We start from the raw sequence: 27,991 nt of genomic DNA, 5'->3' as shown, positions 1-27,991 counted from the left end.
TGAAGTCTTTATGGTCAAATCAAACCAAATATTAACAGTCAACTAGAAAAACTGAAAGTGTTAACAACGTTATTTATTGCGGTGAAAAAGATATCGAATTTTAATTAAATAATTTAAAACGAGAGCGGAAAAACATGATGTTTTCAAGTGAAAAATATGCAAAATATATTTGTTTAATTGTTATAGTTCTAATGCAGTTAGTGCTACCAGCTGCTGGTAAGTTTTAGTTAATAAAATTTTATTACAACAAATAGCAAAAATAAGCAATTGGTTATGGCCTGGTGTTTTGAATAATATAATATTTATAAATTTATAAAAAGGCCTTGATATTTTAACATATGCATACATATGGAGTATTTCTATATATTTATTAATAAATCTGTTTTTTATATTTTAAGGACTTCAATGTATACAGTGTGGAGGTGATGTAAAATGTAGTACAACTCTAGGAGAAACGGCTAAAGATTGTCCTGCAGATGAAAAGACATATACAAAATGCTTTACACAAATTGGTAAGTATTCATTTTGAGGTCAAAACCCCTTCAGCAAAGTTTATAAGAATGAAATCAATTCTCTTTTCTCTAATAAAGTTTTTCAAAAGCTCTAATATCAGATTAACTAGAATTTATATTTGAAAACTTAGACGTGTATTTAGCTTAAGTATTTCACCATCAAGTTTTTCCTTTAACGTGTCGAAAAAATCGTAAAATTATACCTTTGATTTGTCAATACTCTAGTTATGACTAATCTTTTAAACAAATTTATTATATTCGTTTTAATAATCAGTAAAAGTTAACCAAGTGATAGAAGTATAGTATAGAAAAATAACTGATAATAATTTAGTGGGTTATACCGAATTATTTGTACGCTTCTACAGAAGAAAAGCACCAAAAGGCTACAACGACTAGCCACCTCCAAAATATGTAACTTATTTAAAATAAGGCTTAGCTTATCTCTTCAAGATCTAATACTTTTAACACAAAGGAACATGTACTAAATATACAAGACTTTTGAATTAGAATTACTAGGGACAAGCCGATACTTATTCTAGTTCAGTTCTAGTTCATTTCTAGTTCAGTTCTAGTTCAGCTCTAGTTCAGTTCTAGTTCAGTTCTAGTTCAGTTCTAGTTTAGCTAGTTCATTTCTAGTTCAGTTTCTAGTTCAGTTCTAGTTCAGTTCTAGTTCATTTCTAGTTCAGTTCTAGTTCAGTTCTAGTTCAGTTCTAGTTCAGTTCTAGTTCAGTTCTAGTTAAGTTCTAGTTCAGTTCTAGTTCAGTTCTAGTTCAGTTCTAGTTCAGTTCTAGTTCAGTTCTAGTTCAGCTCTAGTTCAGTTCTAGTTCAGTTCTAGTTCAGTTCTAGTTCAGTTCTAGTTCAGTTCTAGTTCAGTTCTAGTTCAGTTCTAGTTCAGTTCTAGTTCATTCTAGTTCAGTTCTAGTTCAGTTTCTAGTTCAGTTCTAGTTCAGTTCTAGTTCAGTTCTAGTTCAGTTCTAGTTCAGTTCTAGTTCAGTTCTAGTTCAGTTCTAGTTCAGTTCTCGTTCAGTTCTAGTTCAGTTCTAGTTCAGTTCTAGTTCAGTTCTAGTTCAGTTCTAGTCAGTTCTAGTTCAGTTCTAGTTCAGTTCTAGTTCAGTTCTAGTTCAGTTCTAGTTCAGTTCTAGTTCAGTTCTAGTTCAGTTCTAGTTCAGTTCTAGTTCAGTTCTAGTTCAGTTCTAGTTCAGTTCTAGTTCAGTTCTAGTTCAGTTCTAGTTCAGTTTCTAGTTCAGTTCTAGTTCAGTTCTAGTTCAGTTCTAGTTCAGTTCTAGTTCAGTTCTAGTTCAGTTCTAGTTCAGTTCTAGTTCAGTTCTAGTTCAGTTCTAGTTCAGTTCTAGTTCAGTTCTAGTTCAGTTCTAGTTCAGTTTCTAGTTCAGTTCTAGTTCAGTTCTAGTTCAGTTCTAGTTCAGTTCTAGTTCAGTTCTAGTTCAGTTCTAGTTCAGTTCTAGTTCAGTTCTAGTTCAGTTCTAGTCAGTTCTAGTTCAGTTCTAGTTCAGTTCTAGTTCAGTTCTAGTTCAGTTCTAGTTCAGTTCTAGTTCAGTTCTAGTTCAGTTCTAGTTCAGTTCTAGTTCAGTTCTAGTTCAGTTCTAGTTCAGTTCTAGTTCAGTTCTAGTTCAGTTCTAGTTCAGTTCTAGTTCAGTTCTAGTTCAGTTCTAGTTCAGTTCTAGTTCAGTTCTAGTTCGTTCTAGTTCAGTTCTAGTTCAGTTCTAGTTCAGTTCTAGTTCAGTTCTAGTTCAGTTCTAGTTCAGTTCTAGTTCAGTTCTAGTTCAGTTCTAGTTCAGTTCTAGTTCAGTTCTAGTTCAGTTCTAGTTCAGTTCTAGTTCAGTTCTAGTTCAGTTCTAGTTCAGTTCTAGTTCAGTTCTAGTTCAGTTCTAGTTCAGTTCTAGTCAGTTCTAGTTCAGTTCTAGTTCAGTTCTAGTTCAGTTCTAGTTCAGTTCTAGTTCAGTTCTAGTTCAGTTCTAGTTCAGTTCTAGTTCAGTTCTAGTTCAGTTCTAGTTCAGTTCTAGTCAGTTCTAGTTCAGTTCAAGTTCAGTATTAATTCTAGTTCAATTCTATTTATAATTTCTGGTTATTGAACTTAAAAACTTGAATTTTTGCATCACGATATGTTACAAAAGGTATAACGAAATGAGTATAACTCCTGTTCATTGAATTTTTATTTTTTTGTATTTATAATACAAAATAAATATTAATAATAATATCTACCATCAATAAAATTTTCGCTGTAAATATGTATATACATATTTAAGATAAAGGTTTCTTACTTATCTGTATTTTTACGAACAAATACACACGTACTAGTTACTATTATTAAAATTTTATATTCTCGGTCTTTGACCATGTAGACAATATTTAAACCCTATATAGAGAGTTTACTTACTTTTGAAACTAAAAATCTTAAATTCCAAAAATTTCATACAAATGAGTTATCGAAACTGACATATTTATGTACATATGTATGTATGTAAATTAGTCATGATAATTTTAGATAAATTAGTCAGTTTGAAAATGCATAAGAGAACTATACTTAAATATAGCCTATAACTGCTATAAGCATAAAACACTTTATTACTTGAGTGGGTTTTAGAGGACTTACAACTGCCTTTACAACATTTTATACAAAAGATAAATAACACTATAATTATTTTATACTATTTGTCCATATTTTATTTACATTTTAAGCAAGAATTAATTTAAAATAATATTATTAATCGTAAAATACTTTAAAGTCAGTTCTTAATTAGGTGAATATCATTATTAATGAACAAATTATTAAAGGCTTTTTAAATTACTTAAGATATTAAAAATAAATATACATAAGTATAATAATTAAAAATTAAATAGACAATACTAAAGACATTGCGATAAAAAACAATAACAAAAAATGTACGTTAAGTACTACTAACTTAAGTAACTGATAAAAGGTGTAATACTATGACAACCAAAGAAAAACTGTGACAGATTGCCTATAAGCTCAACGGAGATTAGACAGAATTTTAGAAATTTTAAAGCGTTTGTTACGTATTCAAAAATTAAACATTTTAGGCCAAATTTAGTCTATAGTCTAGTCTATAGTCTAGTCTATAGTATAGTCTATAGTCTAGTCTATAGTCTAGTCTATATTCTAGTCTATAGTCTAGTCTATAGTCTACTCTATAGTCTAGTCTATAGTCTACTCTATAGTCTAGTCTATAGTCTACTCTATAGTCTAGTCTATAGTCTACTCTATAGTCTAGTCTATAGTCTAGTCTATAGTCTAGTCTATAGTCTAGTCTATAGTCTAGTCTATAGTCTAGTCTACAGTCTAGTCTACAGTCTAGTCTATAGTCTAGTCTATAGTCTAGTCTATAGTCTAGTCTATAGTCTAGTCTATAGTCTAGTCTATAGTCTAGTCTATAGTCTAGTCTATAGTCTAGTCTACAGTCTAGTCTATATTCTAGTCTATAGTCTACTCTATAGTCTAGTCTATAGTCTACTCTATAGTCTAGTCTATAGTCTAGTCTATAGTCTAGTCTATAGTCTAGTCTATAGTCTAGTCTATAGTCTAGTCTATAGTCTAGTCTATAGTCTAGTCTATAGTCTAGTCTATAGTCTAGTCTATAGTCTAGTCTATAGTCTAGTCTATAGTCTAGTCTATAGTCTAGTCTATAGTCTAGTCTATAGTCTAGTCTATAGTCTAGTCTATAGTCTAGTCTATAGTCTAGTCTATAGTCTAGTCTATAGTCTAGTCTATAGTCTAGTCTATAGTCTAGTCTATAGTCTAGTCTATAGTCTAGTCTATAGTCTAGTCTATAGTCTAGTCTATAGTCTAGTCTATAGTCTAGTCTATAGTCTAGTCTATAGTCTAGTCTATAGTCTAGTCTATAGTCTAGTCTATAGTCTAGTCTATAGTCTAGTCTATAGTCTAGTCTATAGTCTAGTCTATAGTCTAGTCTATAGTCTAGTCTATAGTCTAGTCTATAGTCTAGTCTATAGTCTAGTCTATAGTCTAGTCTATAGTCTAGTCTATAGTCTAGTCTATAGTCTAGTCTATAGTCTAGTCTATAGTCTAGTCTATAGTCTAGTCTATAGTCTAGTCTATAGTCTAGTCTATAGTCTGGTCTATAGTCTAGTCTATAGTCTGGTCTATAGTCTAGTCTATAGTCTGGTCTATAGTCCAGTCTATAGTCTGGTCTATAGTCCAGTCTATAGTCTGGTCTATAGTCCAGTCTATAGTCTGGTCTATAGTCCAGTCTATAGTCTGGTCTATAGTCCAGTCTATATTCTAGTCTATAGTCTGGTCTATAGTCCAGTATACAGTCTAGTCTATAGTCTAGTCTATACTCTAATCTATAGTCTAGACTATAGTTTAATCTGAAGTCTAGTCTATTATCTAGTATAAAGCCTAGTCTATAGTCTCGTCTATAGTTATATTTAGTTTTATATAAAACTGTTAGGCTTTTTCTAATTAATATTTGATATTTTTCAATTTCTTTCTCCTAGACACCAATGGCAACATTGTAAGAGGTTGCAAAACAGACGATGAAGCAAAAACATGCACATCCGATAATAATTGCATTCTGACTGATGATGGAAAAAACAATCAACTTATTTGCAAAAAATGTGATGCTACCGATGAAAAGTGTTCTCAAACCGATATGAATGTTAACGATCTGAAATACAATCAAATCTGTGGTGAGGGCGTTAAGAAATGTATCAAGAAAATCGATAACAAACTTGTCGTTAGAGGTTGTGCCACTGAGAGTGATAGTAGTCAATGCACCGATCCTAAAATCTGTGAAACATGTGACAGTGTGATGTGTAACACTGGAATATTCCCCAAAGAACGCATACGTTGCCATCAATGTACTGGCAGTAGCTGTGTAGATGTTGCAGCAAATAATTTAGCTGCCAAACCATGTGCAAATTACGAAGAAAAGGATCAATGTTATACCAAGGCCAAGAGTGACACTGACATGACACGTGGTTGCAAGTCCGATACTAAGGATAATCAATGTACTGACACTGCTGAAGGTTGTGCCTTTTGCTCCAGCGATAATTGCAATAATTTAAAGTATAAATATGATCAAGTGCTCAAGTGTCATCAGTGTAGTGCTGACGATGCAACTAACGAATGTTTCAAAGAACAAACTGCCACGGAATTGAAGAATTGTGAAAAACAACTTCTTTACAATGAAGCCGAATATTGTTATACCCAAATCAGTGGTGATAAAATTCAACGTGGTTGTCTACATGATAATGCAGATCTTACCGTTGACAAATGTACAGATAGCAACAACTGCAAGAAATGCAACAGTTCCAATGGTTGCAATAATAGCCAAGAGAAAGCACCAGAGTTCACTTGTATCGTGTGTCGCAGTGATTTGAATGAAAAGTGTTGGAATGATGCAACAAGTGTACCGGAACAAAAGTGTCGTGTTAACCCTAGTTCTGCCAAGAAGGTTGTTTTCATGGTATTTGGAGTAAGTATTGAATTATTGTACTTATAGGATTCCTAAGTATTAATTATAATATATCTCCCTTTAACAGACGGTGTTGCTATTCGTGGTTGTATGGTCGATGCCAGTTTACAAAATCAGGCAATCTGTAAAGATGAAAAGAATCTTCAATGTAATGCTTGTTATAAGAAGAACTGCAATACGTTGAAGTCATCTGGTAATAAAATCGGTTTACAATTTGCTGTATTGCTAATTGTTTTGACTACATTGTGGAACTTGAAATAAAATCCCTACAAATATTTTATATGTTTTCACGTTTTTTTTTTTATATTTTATCACTATTTGTTTAATTATAATTTACTAGTATTTTCAGAAATAAATATATAAGTACAATCGAGACATTATATTCAAAAATGCTAACTCAAAAAACTCTAGTTTTTAGAAGAGTAAAATATTTGCGTACTGTTGAACAAATTAATGATTTACTTTCCATGCTACTAATGTATAATTTATTGAGTTATCACTTTTTGAATATATGCTTACAAAATGTGTTTGTATATGTTTCGTTTCAAATAAAATGTATTATAATTTCCTGAGTCCTAGTGTCAAATAAAAACCGATTCACTCAAAAATTTTGTAAGTGGAATGTAGCTTAGTCTAAAGAATGAAGTATTGTCAATAATCAGAAACATGCTATAGTCTATTTATATTATATATATGTATATATATATATGTTAGAGTCCTCAAATTTTGTCGGAGCCACTTTACTGTTAATATGATTATTTAGGAAAAATGTAGGCGGACTAGCATTAGGGGGCGTGGCACCTCCCATATAATTTAAATACAAAAATATGTATCTGAACATTTTTAGAGGAAAATGAGCGTGCTTTCATCTGGCGGACTTGAAGTCCCCATATGAATTAAATAGAAATATTCGTATATCTGAGAAACTATTAGAGCTAGAATCTTTAAATTTTACTTGAAAAACTTTGACATTCATCTAAATATTAACCCCCTTATTCACAAACAAATTTTTTACTTTATAAACGGTTTATAAATTAGATTTTGTATGGAAAAACCTTTTATAAAATAAAAATGTTGTTTGTGAATAAGGGGGTTAGAGTAAACGGGCGGACTTTCAATGGGGGACTTGGCACCTCCCACATGATTTAAATATAAAATTTAATTTATCTGGGAAACCAATACAACTTGATACTTCAAATTTCGCAAAAATTACTTTAATATTCATCTATAGTTTAGTCTATAGTCTAGTCTATAGTCTAGTCTATAGTCTAGTCTATAGTCTAGTCTATAGTCTAGTCTATAGTCTAGTCTATAGTCTAGTCTATAGTCTAGTCTATAGTCTAGTCTATAGTCTAGTCTATAGTCTAGTCTATAGTCTAGTCTATAGTCTAGTCTATAGTCTAGTCTATAGTCTAGTCTATAGTCTAGTCTATAGTCTAGTCTATAGTCTAGTCTATAGTCTAGTCTATAGTCTAGTCTATAGTCTAGTCTATAGTCTAGTCTATAGTCTAGTCTATAGTCTAGTCTATAGTCTAGTCTATAGTCTAGTCTATAGTCTAGTCTATAGTCTAGTCTATATCTAGTCTAGTCTAGTCTATAGTCTAGTCTATAGTCTAGTCTATAGTCTAGTCTATAGTCTAGTCTATAGTCTAGTCTATAGTCTAGTCTATAGTCTAGTCTATAGTCTAGTCTATAGTCTAGTCTATAGTCTAGTCTATAGTCTAGTCTTAGTCTAGTCTATAGTCTAGTCTATAGTCTAATCTATACTCTAGTTATAGTCTAGTCTATAGTCTAGTCTATAGTCTAGTCTATAGTCTAGTCTATAGTCTTAGTCTATAGTCTAGTCTATTAGTCTAGTCTATAGTCTAGTCTATAGTCTAGTCTATAGTCTAGTCTATAGTCTAGTCTATAGTCTAGTCTATAGTCTAGTCTAGTCTATAGTCTAGTCTATAGTCTAGTCTATAGTCTAGTCTATAGTCTAGTCTATAGTCTAGTCTATAGTCTAGTCTATAGTCTAGTCTATAGTCTAGTCTATAGTCTAGTCTATAGTCTAGTCTATAGTCTAGTCTATAGTCTAGTCTATAGTCTAGTCTATTGTCTAGTCTATAGTCTAGTCTATAGTCTAGTCTATAGTCTAGTCTATTGTCTAGTCTATAGTCTAGTCTATTGTCTAGTCTATAGTCTAGTCTATAGTCTAGTCTATAGTCTAGTCTATAGTCTAGTCTATAGTCTAGTCTAGTCTAGTCTAGTCTATAGTCTATAGTCTAGTCTAGTCTATAGTCTAGTCTATAGTCTAGTCTATAGTCTAGTCTATAGTCTAGTCTATAGTCTAGTCTATAGTCTAGTCTATAGTCTAGTCTATAGTCTAGTCTATAGTCTAGTCTATAGTCTAGTCTATAGTCTAGTCTATAGTCTAGTCTATAGTCTAGTCTATAGTCTAGTCTATAGTCTAGTACTATAGTCTAGTCTATAGTCTAGTCTATAGTCTAGTCTATAGTCTAGTCTATAGTCTAGTCTATAGTCTAGTCTATAGTCTAGTCTATAGTCTAGTCTAGTCTAGTCTATAGTCTAGTCTGTCTAGTCTATAGTCTAGTCTATAGTCTAGTCTATAGTCTAGTCTATAGTCTAGTCTATAGTCTAGTCTATAGTCTAGTCTATAGTCTAGTCTATAGTCTAGTCTATAGTCTAGGTCTATAGTCTAGTCAATAGTCTAGTCTAGTCTAGTCTATAGTCTAGTCTATAGTCTAGTCTATGTAGTTCTATAGTCTAGTTCTAGTGACCTATCTATAGTCTAGTCTATAGTCTAGTCTATAGTCTAGTCTATAGTCCTAGTTCTATAGTCCTAGTCTCATCAGTCTAGTCTAGCTAGTCTAAGTCTCGTCTATAGTCTACGTCTATAGTCTAGTCTATAGTCTAGTCTATAGTCTAGTCTTATTAGTATATAGTCTAGTCTATAGTCTAGTCTATAGTCTAGTCTATAGTCTAGTCTATAGTCTAGTCTATAGTCTAGTCTATAGTCTAGTCCTATAGTCTAGTCTATAGTCTAGTCTATAGTCTAGTCTATAGTCTAGTCTATAGTCTAGTCTATAGTCTAGTCTATAGTCTAGTCTATAGTCTAGTCTATAGTCTAGTCTATAGTCTAGTCTATAGTCTAGTTCTATAGTCTAGTCTATAGTCTAGTCTATAGTCTAGTCTATAGTCTAGTCTATAGTCTAGTCTATAGTCTAGTCTATAGTCTAGTCTATAGTCTAGTCTATAGTCCTAGTCTATAGTCTAGTCTATAGTTAGTCTATAGTCTAGTCTATAGTCTAGTCTATAGTCTAGTCTATAGTCTAGTCTATAGTCTAGTCTATAGTCTAGTCTATAGTCTAGTCTATAGTCTAGTCTATAGGTCTAGTCTATAGTCTAGTCTATAGTCTAGTCTATAGTCTAGTCTATAGTCTAGTCTATAGTCTAGTCTATAGTTAGTCTATAGTCTAGTCTATAGTCTAGTCTATAGTCTAGTCTATAGTCTAGTCTATAGTCTAGTCTATAGTCTAGTGTATAGTCTAGTCTATAGTCTAGTCTATAGTCTAGTCTATAGTCTAGTCTATAGTCTAGTCTATAGTCTAGTCTATAGTCTAGTCTATAGTCTAGTCTATCTATAGTCTAGTCTATAGTCTAGTCTAGTCTAGTCTATAGTCTATAGTCTATAGTCTAGTCTATAGTCTAGTCTATAGTCTAGTCTATAGTCTAGTCTATAGTCTAGTCTATAGTCTAGTCTATATAGTCTAGTCTATAGTCTAGTCTATAGTCTAGTCTATAGTCTAGTCTATAGTCTAGTCTATAGTCTAGTCTATAGTCTAGTCTATAGTCTAGTCTATAGTCTAGTCTATAGTCTAGTCTATAGTCTAGTCTATAGTCTAGTCTATAGTCTAGTCTATAGTCTAATAGTCTAGTCTATAGTCTAGTCTATAGTCTAGTCTATAGTCTAGTCTATAGTCTAGTCTATAGTCTAGTCTATAGTCTAGTCTATAGTCTAGTCTATAGTCTAGTCTATAGTCTAGTCTATAGTCTAGTCTATAGTCTAGTCTATAGTCTAGTCTATAGTCTAGTCTATAGTACGGTCTATAGTCTAGTCTATAGTACGGTCTATAGTCTAGTCTATAGTACGGTCTATAGTCTAGTCTATAGTCTAGTCTATAGTCTAGTCTATAGTCTAGTCTATAGTCTAGTCTATAGTCTAGTCTATAGTCTAGTCTATAGTCTAGTCTATAGTCTAGTCTATAGTCTAGTCTATAGTCTAGTCTATAGTCTAGTCTATAGTCTAGTCTATAGTCTAGTCTATAGTCTAGTCTATAGTCTAGTCTATAGTCTAGTCTATAGTCTAGTCTATAGTCTAGTCTATAGTCTAGTCTATAGTCTAGTCTATAGTGTAGTCTATAGTCTAGTCTATAGTCTAGTCTATAGTCTAGATAATAGTCTAGTCTATAGTCTAGTCTATAGTCTAGTCTATAGTCTAGTCTATAGTCTAGTCTATAGTCTAGTCTATAGTCTAGTCTATAGTCCAGTCTATAGTCTAGTCTATAGTCTAGTCTATAGTCTAGTCTATAGTCTAGTCTATAGTCTAGTCTATCAGTCTAGTCTATTAGGTCTAGTCTATAGTCTAGTCTATAGTCTAGTCTATAGTCTAGTCTATAGTCTAGTCTATAGTCTAGTCTATAGTCTAGGTCTATAGTCTAGTCTATAGTCCTAGTCTATAGTCTAGTCTATAGTCTAGTCTATAGTCTAGTCTATAGTCTAGTCTATAGTCTAGTCTATAGTCTATAGTCTAGGCTATAATCTAGGCTATAGTCTAGTCTATGGTCTATTCTATAGTCTAGTCTATAGTCTAGTCTAGTCTAGTCTATATATAGATTAATCGACTACACTAACTATAAAAGGCCAGAAGAAGTCCCTAGGAACAATCTGTTTATGAATCTCAAGTAGGAATACCTCTCAATCTATGCGTATCAATGTACTGAACATGAGACAAATAAAAATTGAATGGGCGAGTGAAATGGCGAGTGAAAATCATAGCCTTATATTTTGTAAAAAATATCTCCAAATTTTTTTAAATGGACCCCAAAAATTACCAAATAAATTACCGTCCACGTCACACCCTAATATATATACTTTATAAGGTGGGAAAACTATATTGTATCAATCACAAATATATATTTTTGTAATTAAAGTGTATCCAATTAAAAATTTAACATAATAAACTTTGCAGCTGTAACCCAGCTTAAACTTACATTGAGTTGATATGCCAATAAGATTTCTAGTCATTATTTTAGCACCAAGCACACTTACAAAGAAATACTTACTTTAGTCATTACAAATGGGTACTTTGGAAGTAGTTTTATTTTAGGTGCAAAATAAAATCCGACCCATAATGCGAATTTGGTATTTTCAAAAGTAATGTAAAGTAAGTTGTTGCTTAAGTAAAAATCATTATAAAGTTTATCTTGACTAATTATTACTACTAATTAGTCAAAATAAAGGATTCAGCTGTTTTCGTACAGATTGAAATTTGTTTCGATAATAATCAAAAATGGTTTGTGCTAAATGCTATCAGTCACCAATAAAAACTGAAAGTGTTAACAACGTTGTTTTAAGCAGTAAAATAAACAGAATTAAAAATTTAAAACTCTAGAAATGGGAAGGAAAAAAACCATGTTGCTTTCATATGGAAAATATTCAAAATATATTTGTTTAATTGTAATAGTTTTGGAGCAGTTGGCGTTAACAACTGTAGCTGGTAAGTTTTATTCATAGGACTTAAAAGTTGGTGAAGCGCCTTGAAATACCTAATTATCGAGAGATAATTATCTTTTTTTCTTCTTTAGGTATTAAATGTATACAGTGTGGAGACAGTGAAGAGACTTGTAGTACAACTCTTTGGGAAGATGCTAAAGTATGTCCCAATAAAGATCAAACCAAATGCTTTACACAAATTGGCAAGTATGAGTTTTGTGTTTAAAATCCTGTTTAGAAAAGTAATTTTTCATAAAGACTAAACAGGTATTTAGGTTCTAGTCTGTGGTGTAGTCCACAGTCTGGATTATATTTTGAACTATAATCTATAGCATGGATTATAATAGCGTCTATTGTCTAATGTCTAGTTCTATAGCCTGAACTATAGCAACGTCTATTGTGTGAACTATAGACTAGTCTATATACTAGACTAGTCTTTCTTATGAACTGTATATTGTATAGAATATTGTATAGAATATAATAATGGAGTCATTAGTCACTACTATAGTCAGGACTATTGTCTAGTTTATAGTCTGTATCTCTATTATCTAGACTATTGTTTTGGCAATAGACTACTCTATAATCTGGGCGATAGTGTAGTCTATAATCCGAACTATATTGAAGTATTTTGTTTGGACTACAGTCTAATCTATATTCTGGAATATTGTTTAGTCTAGACTAGATTATATTAAAGTCTTTAGTCAGGATTATAGTCTATAGTCAGCACTATAATCTAGTATATAGGATGTATTCTGAACTATAGGATATAGTCAAGATTAAAGACTTAATATAGTCCACACTAGAGACTAGACTATAGACTAAATAAAGATCTGTACTTATGAACTGTACTATATATTGTATAAAATATAATATTGGAGTCATTAGTCACTACTATAGTCAGGACTATTGTCTAGTTTATAGTCTGTAGTCTACTCTATTATCTAGACTATTGTTTTGGCAATAGACTACTCTATAATCTGGGCGATAGTGTAGTCTATAATCCGAACTATATTGAAGTATTTTGTTTGGACTACAGTCTAGCCTATATTCTGGAATATTGTTTAGTCTAGACTAGATTATATTAAAGTCTTTAGGCAGGATTATAGTCTATAGTCAGCACTATAATCTAGTATATAGGATGTATTCTGAACTATAGGATATAGTCCAGATTAAAGACTTTAATATAGTCCACACTAGATACTGGACTATAGACTAAATAAAGATCTGTACTTATGAACTGTACTATATATTGTATAGAATATAATAATGGAGTCATTAGTCACTACTATAGTCAGGACTATTGTCTAGTTTATAGTCTGTATCTCTATTATCTAGACTATTGTTTTGGCAATGGACTACTCTATAATCTGGGCGATAGTGTAGTCTATAATCCGAACTATATTGAAGTATTTTGTTTGGACTACAGTCTAATCTATATTCTGGAATATTGTTTAGTCTAGACTAGATTATATTAAAGTCTTTAGTCAGGATTATAGTCTATAGTCAGCACTATAATCTAGTATATAGGATGTATTCTGAACTATAGGATATAGTCAAGATTAAAGACTTTAATATAGTCCACACTAGATACTGGACTATAGACTAAATAAAGATCTGTACTAAAGTTTTCAATTTAGTCCAGAATATAGTCTAGAACTGCCGGGTATATTATATAGTGTATAGTCTTGAAGTCTTTAGTCACGACTATTGTCTAGTCTATAATCTGGACTAAAATCTATAGTCTGGACAATAGTCTTAGTGTAAATTATGTTAAAGTTTTCAGTCAGAATTATAGTCTAGTCTTAAGTCCGGGAAATAGTCTCGTCTATAGTCTAAACTATTATATAGTCTATAGTTTAGACTAGTCTGTGTCAAAGTCTAGTCAAGAGTCTGCTCAAATCTAAAATTAAAATGTAATTGTTAAATCCATTTATTTAAAATTTCTATATTACTCCTAGACACCAGTGGCATCATTACAAGAGGCTGCAAAACAGACGCTGAAGCCAAAGCATGTACAGCTGATAATAATTGTATTATCACAGGCGAGAGAAAAAATAATCAACTTATATGCAAAAAATGTATTGCAACCGATGAAAAGTGCTCTCAAACCGACATGAATATTAACGATCTGGAATACAATCACATCTGCGTCGAAGGCGTTAGAAGATGTATTAAGAAAGTCGTTAACAAACTTGTCGTTAGAGATTGTGCCACTGAGAATGATATCCAACAATGTACCGATTCTAAAACCTGTGAAACATGTGACAGCATTAACTGCAATACTGGAGTATTCCCCAAGGGTCGCATCACTTGCTACCAATGTACTGGTAGCAGCTGCGAAGATATTACCGCAAATAATATAGTTGACAAAGTCTGTGCGAATTACGAAGAAAATGATCAATGCTATATGAAAGCGAAGAACGAAAACGACATGACACGTGGTTGCAAGTCCGATACTAGGGATAATGAATGTTTAGACGCTGCTGAAGGTTGTGTCTTTTGCTCCAACAATAACTGTAATAATTTAAAGTATATATATGATCAAGTACTCAAGTGTCATCAGTGCACCAGTGATGTTCCTACTAATAAATGTTTTGATAAACAAACTAGTAAAGTGTTTTGAGAAATGTAAGAGACAAATTCGTTATACTTTTCCCGAATATTGTTATACCCAAATCAATGGTAATACCATTAAACGTGGTTGTCTTCATGATAATTTGGACCTAACAGTTGACATATGCAAAGATGCTGATAGTGATACCTGCACGAAATGCAATAATGGCGATGGTTGTAATAATAGGCAACAAATATTAGATTAAAAAAACAAATATTAAAAAAAACAATCTATAGTCTAAACTATATTCTGGACTATAGTTTAGTATATAGCCTGGATTATAGTCCAGTTTTAAAAATATGTACATATATAAAAGTCATTATTACAATAAGAAAAGTAATACAGACGGTATATAGTGATCATTAAAAAATACGTTTTGTGTAAGTACAAGTCTTTATGAAGTTTTATTTGGGTAATCGAGGTAAATAGACTGATATTTTCAATAACTATAAAAATGCTTTGTGATACACGAAATAACTTCTTTACGGTTAAATCAATACAAAACAAATATCAATCAGTCACCTATAAAAACTAAAGACGTGAACAACGTTATTTTAAGCGGTAAAATAAAAAATAGTTCCATAGTTTCCTCCTAAAAACGGGAATGAAAAACCATGATATTTTCAAGTGGAAAATATACAAAATATATTTGTTTAATTGTAATAGTTTTAATACAGTTAGCGTTAACATACTGTAGCTGGTAAGTTTTATTTAGTAGAAGTACAATTTCGAGAAATTTTTTTTTGAGGAAAATATACTCTACTATAAAATGACCTTGAAATATATACGGATGAGTACGTATTTTTATATAAATATGTATAACAAATCAGTTTTCCTATATATGTATATTTTTTTCAGGGAATTAAATGTATACAATGTGGTGGCAGTGAAGATACTTGTAGTACAACTACTTTGGGAAGATGCTAAAGTCTGTCCCAATAAAGACCAAACCAATGCTTACTTACACAAATTGGTTAGTATTAGTTTTGTGGTCAAAAACTTGATAACATAATATTAAGTATGTGGAGCCCAAAGTATATATAAAATTGGACATTTTGGTACTTTTTCGTTCTTTAACTGGTACTTTTTGAGTTTTCTATAATATTGAACCTATAAACATAAATTAAACTAGTAGAGTCCGAACTTTTTGGTACTTTTTCGTTCTTCACAAGGTACACTTTGATTTCTCTATAATATTGAATCTAGAACTGAATTAGAACTGAACTAAAACTGAATTAGAACTAAACTAGAACTGAAACTAGAACTGAACTAGAACTAGAACTAGAACTGAACTAGAACTGACTGAACTAGAACTGAACTAGAACTGAACTAGAACTGAACTAGAACTGAACTAGAACTGAACTAGAACTGAACTAGAACTGAACTAGAACTGAACTGAACTGAACTAGAACTGAACTAGAACTGAACTAGAACTGAACTAGAACTGAACTAGAACTGAACTAGAACTGAACTAGAACTGAACTAGAACTGAACTAGAACTGAACTAGAACTGAACTAGAACTGAACTAGAACTGAACTAGAACTGAACTAGAACTGAACTAGAACTGAACTAGAACTGAACTAGAACTGAACTAGAACTGAACTAGAACTGAACTAGAACTGAACTAGAACTGAACTAGAACTGAACTAGAACTGAACTAGAACTGAACTAGAACTGAACTAGAACTGAACTAGAACTGAACTAGAACTGAACTAGAACTGAACTAGAACTGAACTAGAACTGAACTAGAACTGAACTAGAACTGAACTAGAACTGAACTAGAACTGAACTAGAACTGAACTAGAACTGAACTAGAACTGAACTAGAACTGAACTAGAACTGAACTAGAACTGAACTAGAACTGAACTAGAACTGAACTAGAACTGAACTAGAACTGAACTAGAACTGAACTAGAACTGAACTAGAACTGAACTAGAACTGAACTAGAACTGAACTAGAACTGAACTAGAACTGAACTAGAACTGAACTAGAACTGAACTAGAACTGAACTAGAACTGAACTAGAACTGAACTAGAACTGAACTAGAACTGAACTAGAACTGAACTAGAACTGAACTAGAACTGAACTAGAACTGACCTAGAACTGAACTAGAACTGAACTAGAACTGAACTAGAACTGAACTGAACTAGAACTGCAACTAGAACTGAACTAGAACTGAACTAGAACTGAACTAGAACTGAACTAGAACTGAACTAGAAGTGAACTAGGACTGAACTAGAACTGACTATAGATAATAGACTAGACTATAGACTTTACTATAGACTAGACTATAGTCCGGACTATACACTAGAATAGTTTAGTCTATAGAGAAGAATAGTCTAGTTTATAGTCTGGACTGTATTCTAGTCTACAGTCCTCACTATAGTCTATAAATATTTAATAACAATTTTCAAATCTAAAAATAATATGTCCTCCCTATAGGCATAATTAGTTACTTAAATCGACTGTTAAATCTAAAAATTGTTTGTTTCTCCTAGACACTAGTGGCAACATTACAAGAGGTTGCAAAACAGACGATGAAGCCAAAAACATGTACAGCCGATAATAATTGCATTATCGCAGCCGAGAGAAAAAATAATCAACTTATTTGCAACGATGTGATGCAACCGACGAAAAGTGCTCACAAACCGATATGAATATTAACGATCAGAAATACAATCATATCTGCGTCGAGGGCGTTAGTAGATGTTTCAAAAAAGTCGTTAACAAATTGGTAGTAAGAGGTTGCGCCTCTAAGAGTGATATCCAACAATGTTCCAATTCCAAAACGTGTGAAACATGTGATAGCGTTAACTGCCAATACTGGAATATTCCCCAAGGGTCGAATCACTTGCTACCAATGTACTGGTAGCAGCTGCGAAGATGTTACAGCAAATAATATAGTTTACAAAGTCTGTGCGAATTACGAAGAGAACGATCAATGCTATACCGTGGCTAAGAGTGAGATCGACATGACGCGTGGATGCAAGTCCGATACTAGGGATAATGAATGTTTGGACGCTGCTGAAGGTTGTGTGTTTTGTTCCAACAATAACTGTAATAATTTAAAGTATATATATGATCAAGTGCTTAAGTGTCATCAGTGCACAAGTGATGATATAACTAGCGAATGTTTTGATAAACAAACTAGTAAAGTGTTTGAGAAATGTAAGAGACAAATTCGTTACAATTTTCCCGAATATTGTTATACCCAAATCAATGGTAATACCATTAAACGTGGTTGCCTTCATGATAATTTGGACCTAACTCTTGACTTATGCCAAGATATCGATAGTGATACCTGCTCGAAATGCAACAATCGCGATGGTTGCAATAGTGAGAAGGAAACATTAGATTTCACTTGTATCGTATGTCGCAGTGATGAGAATTTCAAGTGTTGGGATGAGGCAATACCTTTAAGGGAAAACATTGTCGTGTTAGCCCTAGTTCACCCAAAGAAGGTTGTTTTCATGGCATTTGGCGTAAGTATGGAATTATTGTTTTCCTTATTAATCGGTTTATATTAATTTATTGTTCTCTCCCTCTCTCTACGTTTAACAGACGGTGATGCTATTCGTGGTGTATAGTCGATGCCAGTACACAAAATCAAGGAATCTGTAAAAATGTAGAACTTAAACAGTGTAACGCTTGCTATAAAAAGGACTGTAATACGGCGAAATCATCAGATGCTTTTCCCCACTAAATAAAATTTATTATTTTATCTGTTCGCCACAATTATATTAATGACAAATTTGTTAATCTCTTAATTATAATTATGGAAAAAATATTTAAGAACAGCATTGTAGGACAATTTAAACTGTAGCATATTAGCATCGCTGGGTGCCATTTTATATTGCAATTATTTCATAGCATAAATTGCATAATTTCTCATTTGCTAGACAATATTAAGACCCTCTTCGGCCAATTCGTCCACACAGCCACGCATGGTTATATTTGTGTCAGCTGCAAAAAGAAATTTTATCATATTACTACTACAGTCTGGAGTGTAGTCGAATCTATGGTCTGGACTATAATCTAGTCTTTAGTTAACTTTATATTCTAGTCCATAGTTTAAACTATATTCTAATCAATAGCCTGGTATATAGACTAATCTACAGTCTGAACAATGGTCTAGACTATAAAATGGTTTATAGTCCGGCCTAATCGAAAGGCTGGGCTCTAGTCTAAAGTCTGTCTTATAGGTTAATCTATAGTCAGGACTATAGTTTGGGCTATAGTCTAGTCAATAGTCCAAAACATAGTCAGGATTATTGTCTAGTCTATAGTCCGGACTATAGTCTAGTCTATAGTCTGGACTATAGTCTAGTCTATAGTCTGTACTATAGTCTAGTCTATAGTCTAGTCTATAGTCTGTACTATAGTCTAGTCTATAGTCTAGTCTATAGTCTGGACTATAGTCTAGTCTATAGTCTAGTCTATAGTCTGGACTATAGTCTAGTCTATAGTCTAGACTATAGTCTGGACTATAGTCTAGTCTATAGTCTGGACTATAGTCTGGACTATAGTCTAGTCTATAGTCTGGACTATAGTCTGGACTATAGTCTAGTCTATAGTCTAGTCTATAGTCTAGGACTATAGTCTGGACTATAGTCTAGTCTATAGTCTGGACTATAGTCTGGACTATAGTCTATAGTCTGGACTATAGTCCTAGTTATAGTCTGGACTATAGTCTAGTTATAGTCTGGACTATAGTCTAGTCTATAGTCTAGACTATAGTTTGGACTATAGTCTAGTCTATAGTTTGGACTATAGTCTGGGCTATAGTCTAGTCTATAGTCTGGACTATAGTCTAGTCTATAGTCCGGACTATAGTCTAGTCTATAGTCTGGACTATAGTCTAGTCTATAGTCTGGACTATAGTCTGGACTATAGTCTAGACTATAGTCTGGACTATAGTCTAGACTATAGTCTGGACTATAGTCTAGTCTATAGTCTGGACTATAGACTAGTCTATAGTCTGGACTATAGTCTAGTCTATAGTCTGGACTATAGTCTGTACTATAGTCTAGTCTATAGTCTAGTCTATATTCTGTACTATAGTCTAGTCTAGTCTATAGTCTGTACTATACTATGGTCTAGTCTATAGTCTGGACTATAGTCTAGTCTATAGTCTGGACTATAGTCTAGTCTATAGTCTGTACTATAGTCTAGTCTATAGTCTAGTCTATATTCTGTACTATAGTCTAGTCTAGTCTATAGTCTGTACTATACTATGGTCTAGTCTATAGTCAGGACTATAGTCTAGTCTATAGTCTGGACTATAGTCTAGTCTATAGTCTGGACTATAGTCTAGTCTATAGTCTAGACTATAGTCTAGTCTATAGTCTAGACTATAGTCTGGACTATAGTCTAGTCTATAGTCTGGACTATAGTCTGGACTATAGTCAAGTCTATAGTCTGGACTATAGTCAAGTCTATAGTCTGGACTATAGTCAAGTCTATAGTCTGGACTATAGTCAAGTCTATAGTCTGGACTATAGTCAAGTCTATAGTCTGGACTATAGTCAAGTCTATAGTCTGGACTATAGTCAAGTCTATAGTCTGGACTCTAGTCAAGTCTATAGTCTGGACTATAGTCAAGTCTATAGTCTGGACTATAGTCAAGTCTATAGTCTGGACTATAGTCAAGTCTATAGTCTGGACTATAGCTATAGTCTGGACTATAGTCAAGTCTATAGTCTGGACTATAGTCAAGTCTATAGTCTGGACTATAGTCTAGACTACAGACTATAGTCGGGACTAGACTCGACTATAGTCTATAGTCTGGACTACAATCCAATCTATAGGCTGAGCTAACGTCTAATCTATAGTCTATAGACCAATCGAAAGGCTGGGCTATAGTCTAGTCTAAAGTCTTTCTTATAGGTTAATCTATAGTCAGGACTATAATCTAGCTATAGTCTTGGCTATAGTGTAGTATATAGTCCAAAACATAGTCTGGAATATTGTCTAGTCTATAGTCTAGACTATAGTCGGGACTAGACTGGACTATAGTCTGGACTACAATCCAATATATGAGCTAACGTCTAATCTACAGACTATAGACTAATCGAAAGTGTGGGCTATAGTCTAAAGTCTATGGACTATATCCCAGACTATAGTCTAGCCTATAGTCTGGGATATAGTCCAGTCTATAGTCCAACACATAGTCTGGATTATTGTCTATTCTATAGTCTAGACTATAGTCGGGACTAGACTGGACTATAGACCAGTCTATAGTCTGGACTACAATCCAATATATAGTCAAGTATAGTCTAGTTTATAGTTTGGACTATAGTCTGGACTAAAGTCTATGCAATATCCTTGACTATAGTCCAGACCTTTAATTCTTTTTTGGCTTACCTTTATATAGCGTATAACAACCATTATGCTTTCCTGAATCACCATCGCTAACTTTCGGACATGAAGCTTGACGTGTTGCTTTCATATTACATTTTAAATCCTCAACACTAGTGCAAATAAAACAGGAAACTTGATGATCCTTACATCTTTAGTTGCAGCATCTTCAGCATGTGTTGCGGGCGATGCATTTTCTATATCTTTTTGATCTTCCTCCTCTTTGGCTGGTTCATCGTTAGGCATTTCAGAGTCTTCGTTAGCTGCATCAACAGTTTCGGTAGGATCTGCAGCTGCTACTTCTTCTGGTTCTGTTTCAGGTTGGGGTTCCGGTTCAGGTTCATCTGCTGATTCCGGAGCGTCCCCTGCTGCAGGTTCGGGTGGAGTTTCTTCTTCTTTTGGCTCTTCAGGTTCGCCTTCTGGTTCTGGAACTGTTTCCGCTTCAGTCTCTTCAACTGGCTCCGCTGCAGGCTCAGGTTCTGGCTCAGCTTCGGGTTCTGTTTCATCAGCTTGAGGTTCAGCTTCTGGTTCTGGTTCAGCTACAGGCTCGGCTTCTGGTTCAGCTTCAGGCTCAGCTCCTACTTCAGATTCTTCTCCTGTGCCTTCTTGAGCTTCGGCCTCAGCTTCCTCATCTTGGTTTTCTAAACGTGGCCCCAATTTATCATTAAATACCTCTATATCATTCGAAATACTCTGATAATTTGTATGTTCTTTAATGTCGTTATTATTTTTATCCACTGTCGGTTGCGTGAGTTCATTACCCACCGGTAAAGATTTAGATAGTTGTAGTACAATGGGAAGTGATGTTGAAGGCACTGTTAGAATTTCTTGTGAATCATCTGTAATTTGAACAAGAGTTCTATATTCGGCCGTACCGAATCTTATATACCCTTCACCATAGTGTGTTAAACAACAGTCAGTACGTATTTTATTTTCAAGAACGAAAAAGTACCAAAAAGTCACCTTTACAGGTTCTCATTTACTTTGGGCTCTTCATGCTTATTTTGATGAACGACAAAGTACCTAAAAGTACCCTTTTTATAGGTTCTCACTTACTCCAGGCTCTACATACTTAATTTCTTGTTTCTAGGTTCAGTATTATAGAAATTCAAAAAGTACCTTTTGATGAACGAAAAAGTACCTAGAAGTACCCTTTTATAAGTTTCTAGGTTCATTTTTATAGAAAATTAAAAAAGAAGCTTCTGAAGAACGATAAATCACCAAAAAGTTCCCTTTTATAGGCTTTCACTTACCACGGGCTCTACACACATAATTTCATGTTTCTAGACAATAACAATACACTGCTCATTCGTAAATAAATAGCGCTCACCCTGAAAGCATGTCTGATTGGAATTATTGAAAATTCGGTTCTGGGGTCTTCTGAAACTGATTTCAACATACACCAGGATAGACAGACATTTAAAAACAAACGTAATAAGATAGGGAATTGCGTAGACGTACAGACGGACATCGCTAAGCCGACTTCGATACCTATAACGAGTTACAAACTATATTTGTAACTTATGAGGTCACAAAATTATTCTTTAAAATATGAACAGAACAACAAACTCTATACAACCATTTCACGAAGGTGAAGGGTATAAAAGTAGATGAAATTGTTTTAAACATAAATATTAGAAGAAAGATATGTATAGTCTAGTCTATAATAAACTTTATAGTCTTGTCTATACTCTAGTCTAAGTCTAGTCTATAGTCTAGTCTATAGTCTTAGTCTATAGTCTAGTTCTATAGTCTAGGTCATAGTCTAGTCTAAGTCTAGTAGTCTAGTCTATAGTCTAGTCTATAGTCTAGTCTATAGTCTAGTCTATAGTCTAGTCTATAGTCTAGTCTATAGTCTAGTCTATAGTCTAGTCTATAGTCTAGTCTATAGTCTAGTCTATAGTCTAGTCTATAGTCTAGTCTATAGTCTAGTCTATAGTCTAGTCTATAGTCTAGTCTATAGTCTAGTCTATAGTCTAGTCTATAGTCTAGTCTATAGTCTAGTCTATAGTCTAGTCTATAGTCTAGTCTATAGTCTAGTCTATAGTCTAGTCTATAGTCTAGTCTATAGTCTAGTCTATAGTCTAGTCTATAGTCTAGTCTATAGTCTAGTCTATAGTCTAGTCTATAGTCTAGTCTATAGTCTAGTCTATAGTCTAGTCTATAGTCTAGTCTATAGTCTAGTCTATAGTCTAGTCTATAGTCTAGTCTATAGTCTAGTCTATAGTCTAGTCTATAGTCTAGTCTATAGTCTAGTCTATAGTCTAGTCTATAGTCTAGTCTATAGTCTAGTCTATAGTCTAGTCTATAGTCTAGTCTATAGTCTAGTCTATAGTCTAGTCTATAGTCTAGTCTATAGTCTAGTCTATAGTCTAGTCTATAGTCTAGTCTATAGTCTAGTCTATAGTCTAGTCTATAGTCTAGTCTATAGTCTAGTCTATAGTCTAGTCTATAGTCTAGTCTATAGTCTATCTATAGTCTAGTCTATAGTCTAGTCTATAGTCTAGTCTATAGTCTAGTCTATAGTCTAGTCTATAGTCTAGTCTATAGTCTAGTCTATAGTCTAGTCTATAGTCTAGTCTATAGTCTAGTCTATAGTCTAGTCTATAGTCTAGTCTATAGTCTAGTCTATAGTCTAGTCTATAGTCTAGTCTATAGTCTAGTCTATAGTCTAGTCTATAGTCTAGTCTATAGTCTAGTCTATAGTCTAGTCTATAGTCTAGTCTATAGTCTAGTCTATAGTCTAGTCTATAGTCTAGTCTATAGTCTAGTCTATAGTTTAGTCTATAGTCTAGTCATAGTCTAGTCTATAGTCTAGTCTATAGTCTGTCTATAGTCTAGTTTATAGTCTAGTCTATAGTCTAGTCTATAGTCTAGTCTATAGTCTAGTCTATAGTCTAGTCTATAGTCTAGTCTATAGTCTAGTCTATAGTCTAGTCTATAGTCTAGTCTATAGTCTAGTCTATAGTCTAGTCTATAGTCTAGTCTATAGTCTAGTCTATAGTCTAGTCTATAGTCTAGTCTATAGTCTAGTCTATAGGCTAAGTCTATAGTCTAGTCTATAGTCTAGTCTATAGTCTAGTCTATAGTCTAGTCTAAAGTCTAGTCTAGTCTATAGTCTAGTCTATAGTCTAGTCTAAAGTCTAGTCTAGTCTAAAGTCTAGTCTAGTCTAAAGTCTAGTCTAGTCTAGTAGTCTAGTCTATAGTCTAGTCTAAAGTCTAGTCTAGTCTATAGTCTAGTCTATTCTATAGTCTAGCTATAGTCTAGTTCTTTATTCTATAGTCTAGTTCATAGTCTGTCTATAGTCTAGTTAGTCTAGTCTATAGTCTAGTCTATAGTCTAGTCTATAGTCTAGTCTATAGTCTAGTCTATAGTCTAGTCTATAGTCTAGTCTATAGTCTAGTCTTATCTAGTCTAGTCAGTCTATTGTCTAGTCTATAGTATAGTTCTATAGTCTAGTCTATAGTCTAGTCTATAGTCTAGTCTAGTTAGGTCTATAGTCTAGCTATTGTCTAGTCTATAGTATAGTCTATAGTCTAGTCTATAGTCTAGTCTATAGTCTAGTATATATTTTTAAACCTAATTCCCAAATAATCCCTTTACTAACATAAGTATGGGAGATACCTAAGAATTACTTAAACTTATAAGCGGATTAGCCAACTGTTGAATCGATTACATTTCAATATTTCGCAAATGTAGCTTAATTCAATTGTTTGTTTTTTTTAAATTTTTATTTATAATGAATGTAGATAAAAAATACCTTTTTCTGAAATTTCAGCACAACTTTAAGAATAATAGAAATAATAAAATATTAAACTTTTCAACCAGTTCATAGTTTTCTGATCTAAAATTTTATTAACACTTTAAATGTTTCTTTTTTTTTAAACAAACTTATAATAAGTATTTTACTTAAATTATTCTTTTAATTTAATTTATTTAAATTTCATAAAAGAATCTCTTAAGTTTACGTTTCAAAATATTCGTCCCATGCACTTGAAGGTTTAAAATATGACTGGGGTTATATTTAAAAACAATCCACCAGCTACAGAGATATTTGTATGACCAGCCAAAACTAATCGATATTTTAAAAATGTTAACACCTTTTTTTTGTTTTTTTATAAAATTTTATATTATAACCATTATTTAGTATTTTTGTATGTTGTTGTTTTTCATACAGAAAAAAACAGAAGAAAAATGTAGAATAAAAACAAACAAATTAAAAACTAAAATAAAACTATGTCTACATGGATTGTTTTTGCATGACATTGTCACAATACATTCACACAAACATACATATATATATATCCATATACAAAGTGGTCACTGTTACAGTGAGTCACGTGTTGAATCACTATAGTGAGATGTAACAGGTATTAGAAACAAATATCATACCACGACATGAATCCTGTACAGTTTAAGTTTTAGTTATTATTACGTTAAACTTAATCCCAATTATTTAATAGAATTTTAAATTTTAAAATAATTATGAAATTAAAATCTGCATAAACAGCACAAAAAACTATTTCTCTCTATTAGTATAAAATTACTTCACGTAAAGTCCTTTTAAATATATAATTTTGATATTGTTTTAAACAGAAAGATTTTCATGTTTTTTAAACACTATCCTGAAAGTTCTTAAACATTTCTTTAAAAACATGATTAACACGAATCAATAAATTATTACAGAATATATATATAATTTTAAAAAATCTTATTTGTTTTTATACAAATATTATTTGTAGTCTTCTAGACGACCCCACTGTCAATACAAACAAATATCCTGACATATCACCCACAAATGACTCTGGATACATTTTAATAAACCGTTTATTAAATATTTAATGATGAGAAATTTAAATATGACACGATACCAATACAATTGTGGTCACTTTGCTGTCCCCAGACCGATATGTTGTGCATTTAGGTGTGTACTTATTAAGAGTTTTTAGTTTAGAAGAAGTGTTTAGACTAGACTATAAAATGGAATATAGATTAGACTATGGACTAGCCTATAGCAGATAACATAGACTAGACTATAGACTAGACTATAGACTAGACTATAGACTAGACTATAGACTAGACTATAGACTAGACTAGACTAGACTATAGACTAGACTATAGACTAGACTATAGACTAGACTATAGACTAGACTATAGACTAGACTATAGACTAGACTATAGACTAGACTATAGACTAGACTATAGACTAGACTATAGACTAGACTATAGACTAGACTATAGACTAGACTATAGAATAGACTATAGACTAGACTATAGACCAGACTATAGGCTACAGACCAGACTATAGACTAGAGACTAGACTATAGACTAGAGACTAGACTATAGACTAGTCTATAGACTAGACTATACAATAGACTATAGAATAGACTATAGACTAGACTAGACTAGACTAGACTATACTATACTAGACTAGACTAGACTAGACTAGACTAGACTAGACTAGACTAGACTAGACTAGACTAGACTAGACTAGACTAGACTAGACTAGAATAGACTAGACTAGACTAGGCTCGACTAGACTAGACTAGACTATAGACTAGACTATAGACTAGACTATAGACTAGACTATAGACTAGATTTTTTTTTTTTTTATTAATGGACGTAGTGATAGCGCGCTATCATCTAGTGGCCCCACGAGATCTCCTCCAGAACAACCTGGTACTACTGTGGCATTTCTTCAGGTTGACTGGTTATATGATAGATTTTTTATCTGCGACATTTTTTTTTACTTTCCTACATCCCCCTATCTAGGAGGTTCGGAGTTTTTCAGCTTAAAAATTGTGCTGATGTATTTCTCACAGCGTGTCCACAACTCTTGTGAACTGAGCATTACTTGTAATAAGTTATTCTCTGTTACAACTTCATTCATTGAGTTGTTCCATTGTTCTCTTTGTGCATCCCACTTTTTACATTTAAAGAGCATATGTCTTGCTGTGTCTTCATCGTTTTCACATGTTTCACATAGTGGAGAAGTTTTTATCTTAAATTTGTGTAAATATTGATTAAAATTTCCATGATTTGTAAATGCTTGTGTTATGTAGAAGCTCAGATTTCCATGTTTTCTTTCGAGCCATACTTTTATGTTGGGTATTAACAGATGAGTCCACCTTCCCCTTTCATCTTGATTCCATCTTTCTTGCCATTTATTTATAAGATTAGTTCTTGCATTCTTCCGTATCTCCTTTAGCATGGTTGCGTTTGACGTTGTATTGTTTAAATATTCTAATTGCTTCGTTTGTGTGTATATTTCCTCCCTTTCATGGACTAATAGGTCGATTGGTGGTATACCAGCAAGTACTAATGCCGATGCTGTAGAGACGGTTCGGTAGGCCGATATTACCCTTAGAGCAGTTATTCTCTGTGGCTTCTCGAGTTCTTTTATTCTACATTTAATCTTCAATGCTTGGGCAAAAGTAGGCGCAGCATATAGAAGCTGCGAGTGTACTACGCTGTTTATCAACTTCCTAGTTTGTGGTTTAGGTCCTCCTACGTTTGGCATAATTCGACTGAGCGATGTAGCCGTTCTTAGCGCTTTATTTCTTATATTTTTAATGTGTTGGGAATAACTTAGCCTGTCGTCTAATTGCACTCCTAGATAACATAAATTTCTTTTAAACCGAATTTCTGTGTTTTGCAGACGAAGTTTTGGTAGGATAAATTTTCTTCTATTTGTCACGAGTATAGCTTCTGTTTTGGCCGCAGCCAGCTCTAAGCCTTTGTTTTCCAGCCAGAAGTTGCATCGTCTTAGGCTGTCATTTCCTACTATTTGCAACAATTCCGTAGATGGTTGTGTAATGACAAGAGCAATATCATCAGCATAACCAATTAATTTTGCTCCATTCTGCAGTTCCATATTTAAGAGTCCATCGTACATAACATTCCAAAGGAATGGTCCTAGTACTGACCCCTGTGGTACTCCAACCGTTATCTTATGTTTCTTTAAACCGTTTGTTGTTTCATAAATCAGTGTTCTATTTTCGAGGTAGTTGTCTATTATATTATACAGATAGCCGCTCAAACCTTTGTTTTTAAAAGCATACTTGACTTCTTTCCATTTTACACTGTTAAACGCGTTTCGGACATCTAACGTTATGATCGCGTTATGATCGCGCAATATTGCGCGATCATAACGTTAGATGTCCGAAACGCGTTTAACAGTGTAAAATGGAAAGAAGTCAAGTATGCTTTTAAAAACAAAGGTTTGAGCGGCTATCTGTATAATATAATAGACAA

The 27,991-nt window shown here is 33.0% G+C and overlaps 3 protein-coding genes across 3 annotated transcripts; 2 read left to right on the top strand and 1 right to left on the bottom strand.

The window, feature by feature from the left end:
- Window positions 1–36: 36 nt before the first annotated feature.
- LOC119609168 lies at window positions 37–6,271 on the top strand. Its single transcript, XM_037963886.1, is given in 5 exon segments — window positions 37–216; window positions 399–512; window positions 5,010–5,957; window positions 5,960–5,989; window positions 6,057–6,271. Coding segments are annotated over 5 exon segments (1,368 nt in total). The 5' UTR covers window positions 37–134; the 3' UTR covers window positions 6,251–6,271.
- Window positions 6,272–11,604: 5,333 nt separating this feature from the next.
- LOC119609160 lies at window positions 11,605–17,966 on the top strand. Its single transcript, XM_037963879.1, has 6 exons — window positions 11,605–11,768; window positions 11,857–11,967; window positions 13,723–14,373; window positions 17,188–17,747; window positions 17,801–17,861; window positions 17,941–17,966. Exons 1-6 carry the CDS (start codon window positions 11,666–11,668, stop codon window positions 17,964–17,966), a joined length of 1,512 nt encoding a protein of 503 aa, XP_037819807.1. The 5' UTR covers window positions 11,605–11,665.
- A 148-nt stretch (window positions 17,967–18,114) lies between these two features.
- Window positions 18,115–27,611, bottom strand: LOC119609159 (protein TsetseEP-like). The gene is given in 8 exon segments (XM_037963878.1): window positions 18,115–18,245; window positions 18,248–18,283; window positions 18,286–18,342; window positions 20,743–20,884; window positions 20,887–21,575; window positions 24,498–24,520; window positions 26,572–26,738; window positions 27,522–27,611. Coding segments are annotated over 8 exon segments (1,335 nt in total).
- Window positions 27,612–27,991: the final 380 nt, after the last annotated feature.

The sequence above is a fragment of the Lucilia sericata genome, unplaced genomic scaffold (genome assembly GCF_015586225.1).
Source record: "Lucilia sericata isolate MDLA Ls3-8-SP2 unplaced genomic scaffold, ASM1558622v1 Contig000946F_arrow, whole genome shotgun sequence".
NCBI classification, from domain to species: Eukaryota; Metazoa; Arthropoda; class Insecta; order Diptera; family Calliphoridae; genus Lucilia; species Lucilia sericata.
The sequence above is the reverse complement of the archived record's forward strand: the minus strand, read 5'-3'. Positions and strand labels throughout refer to the sequence as shown.

Excerpts from the sequence above, each read along its gene's own strand:
- LOC119609160 (XM_037963879.1), top strand. The coding sequence starts at position 11,666 with ATGGGAAGGAAAAAAACCATGTTGCTTTCATATGGAAAATATTCAAAA. Across the intron at positions 11,769-11,856 it reads GGCGTTAACAACTGTAGCTG|GTATTAAATGTATACAGTGT; the intron begins GTAAGTTTTATT and ends TTTCTTCTTTAG. Across the intron at positions 17,862-17,940 it reads TTGTTTTCATGGCATTTGGC|ACGGTGATGCTATTCGTGGT; the intron begins GTAAGTATGGAA and ends TACGTTTAACAG.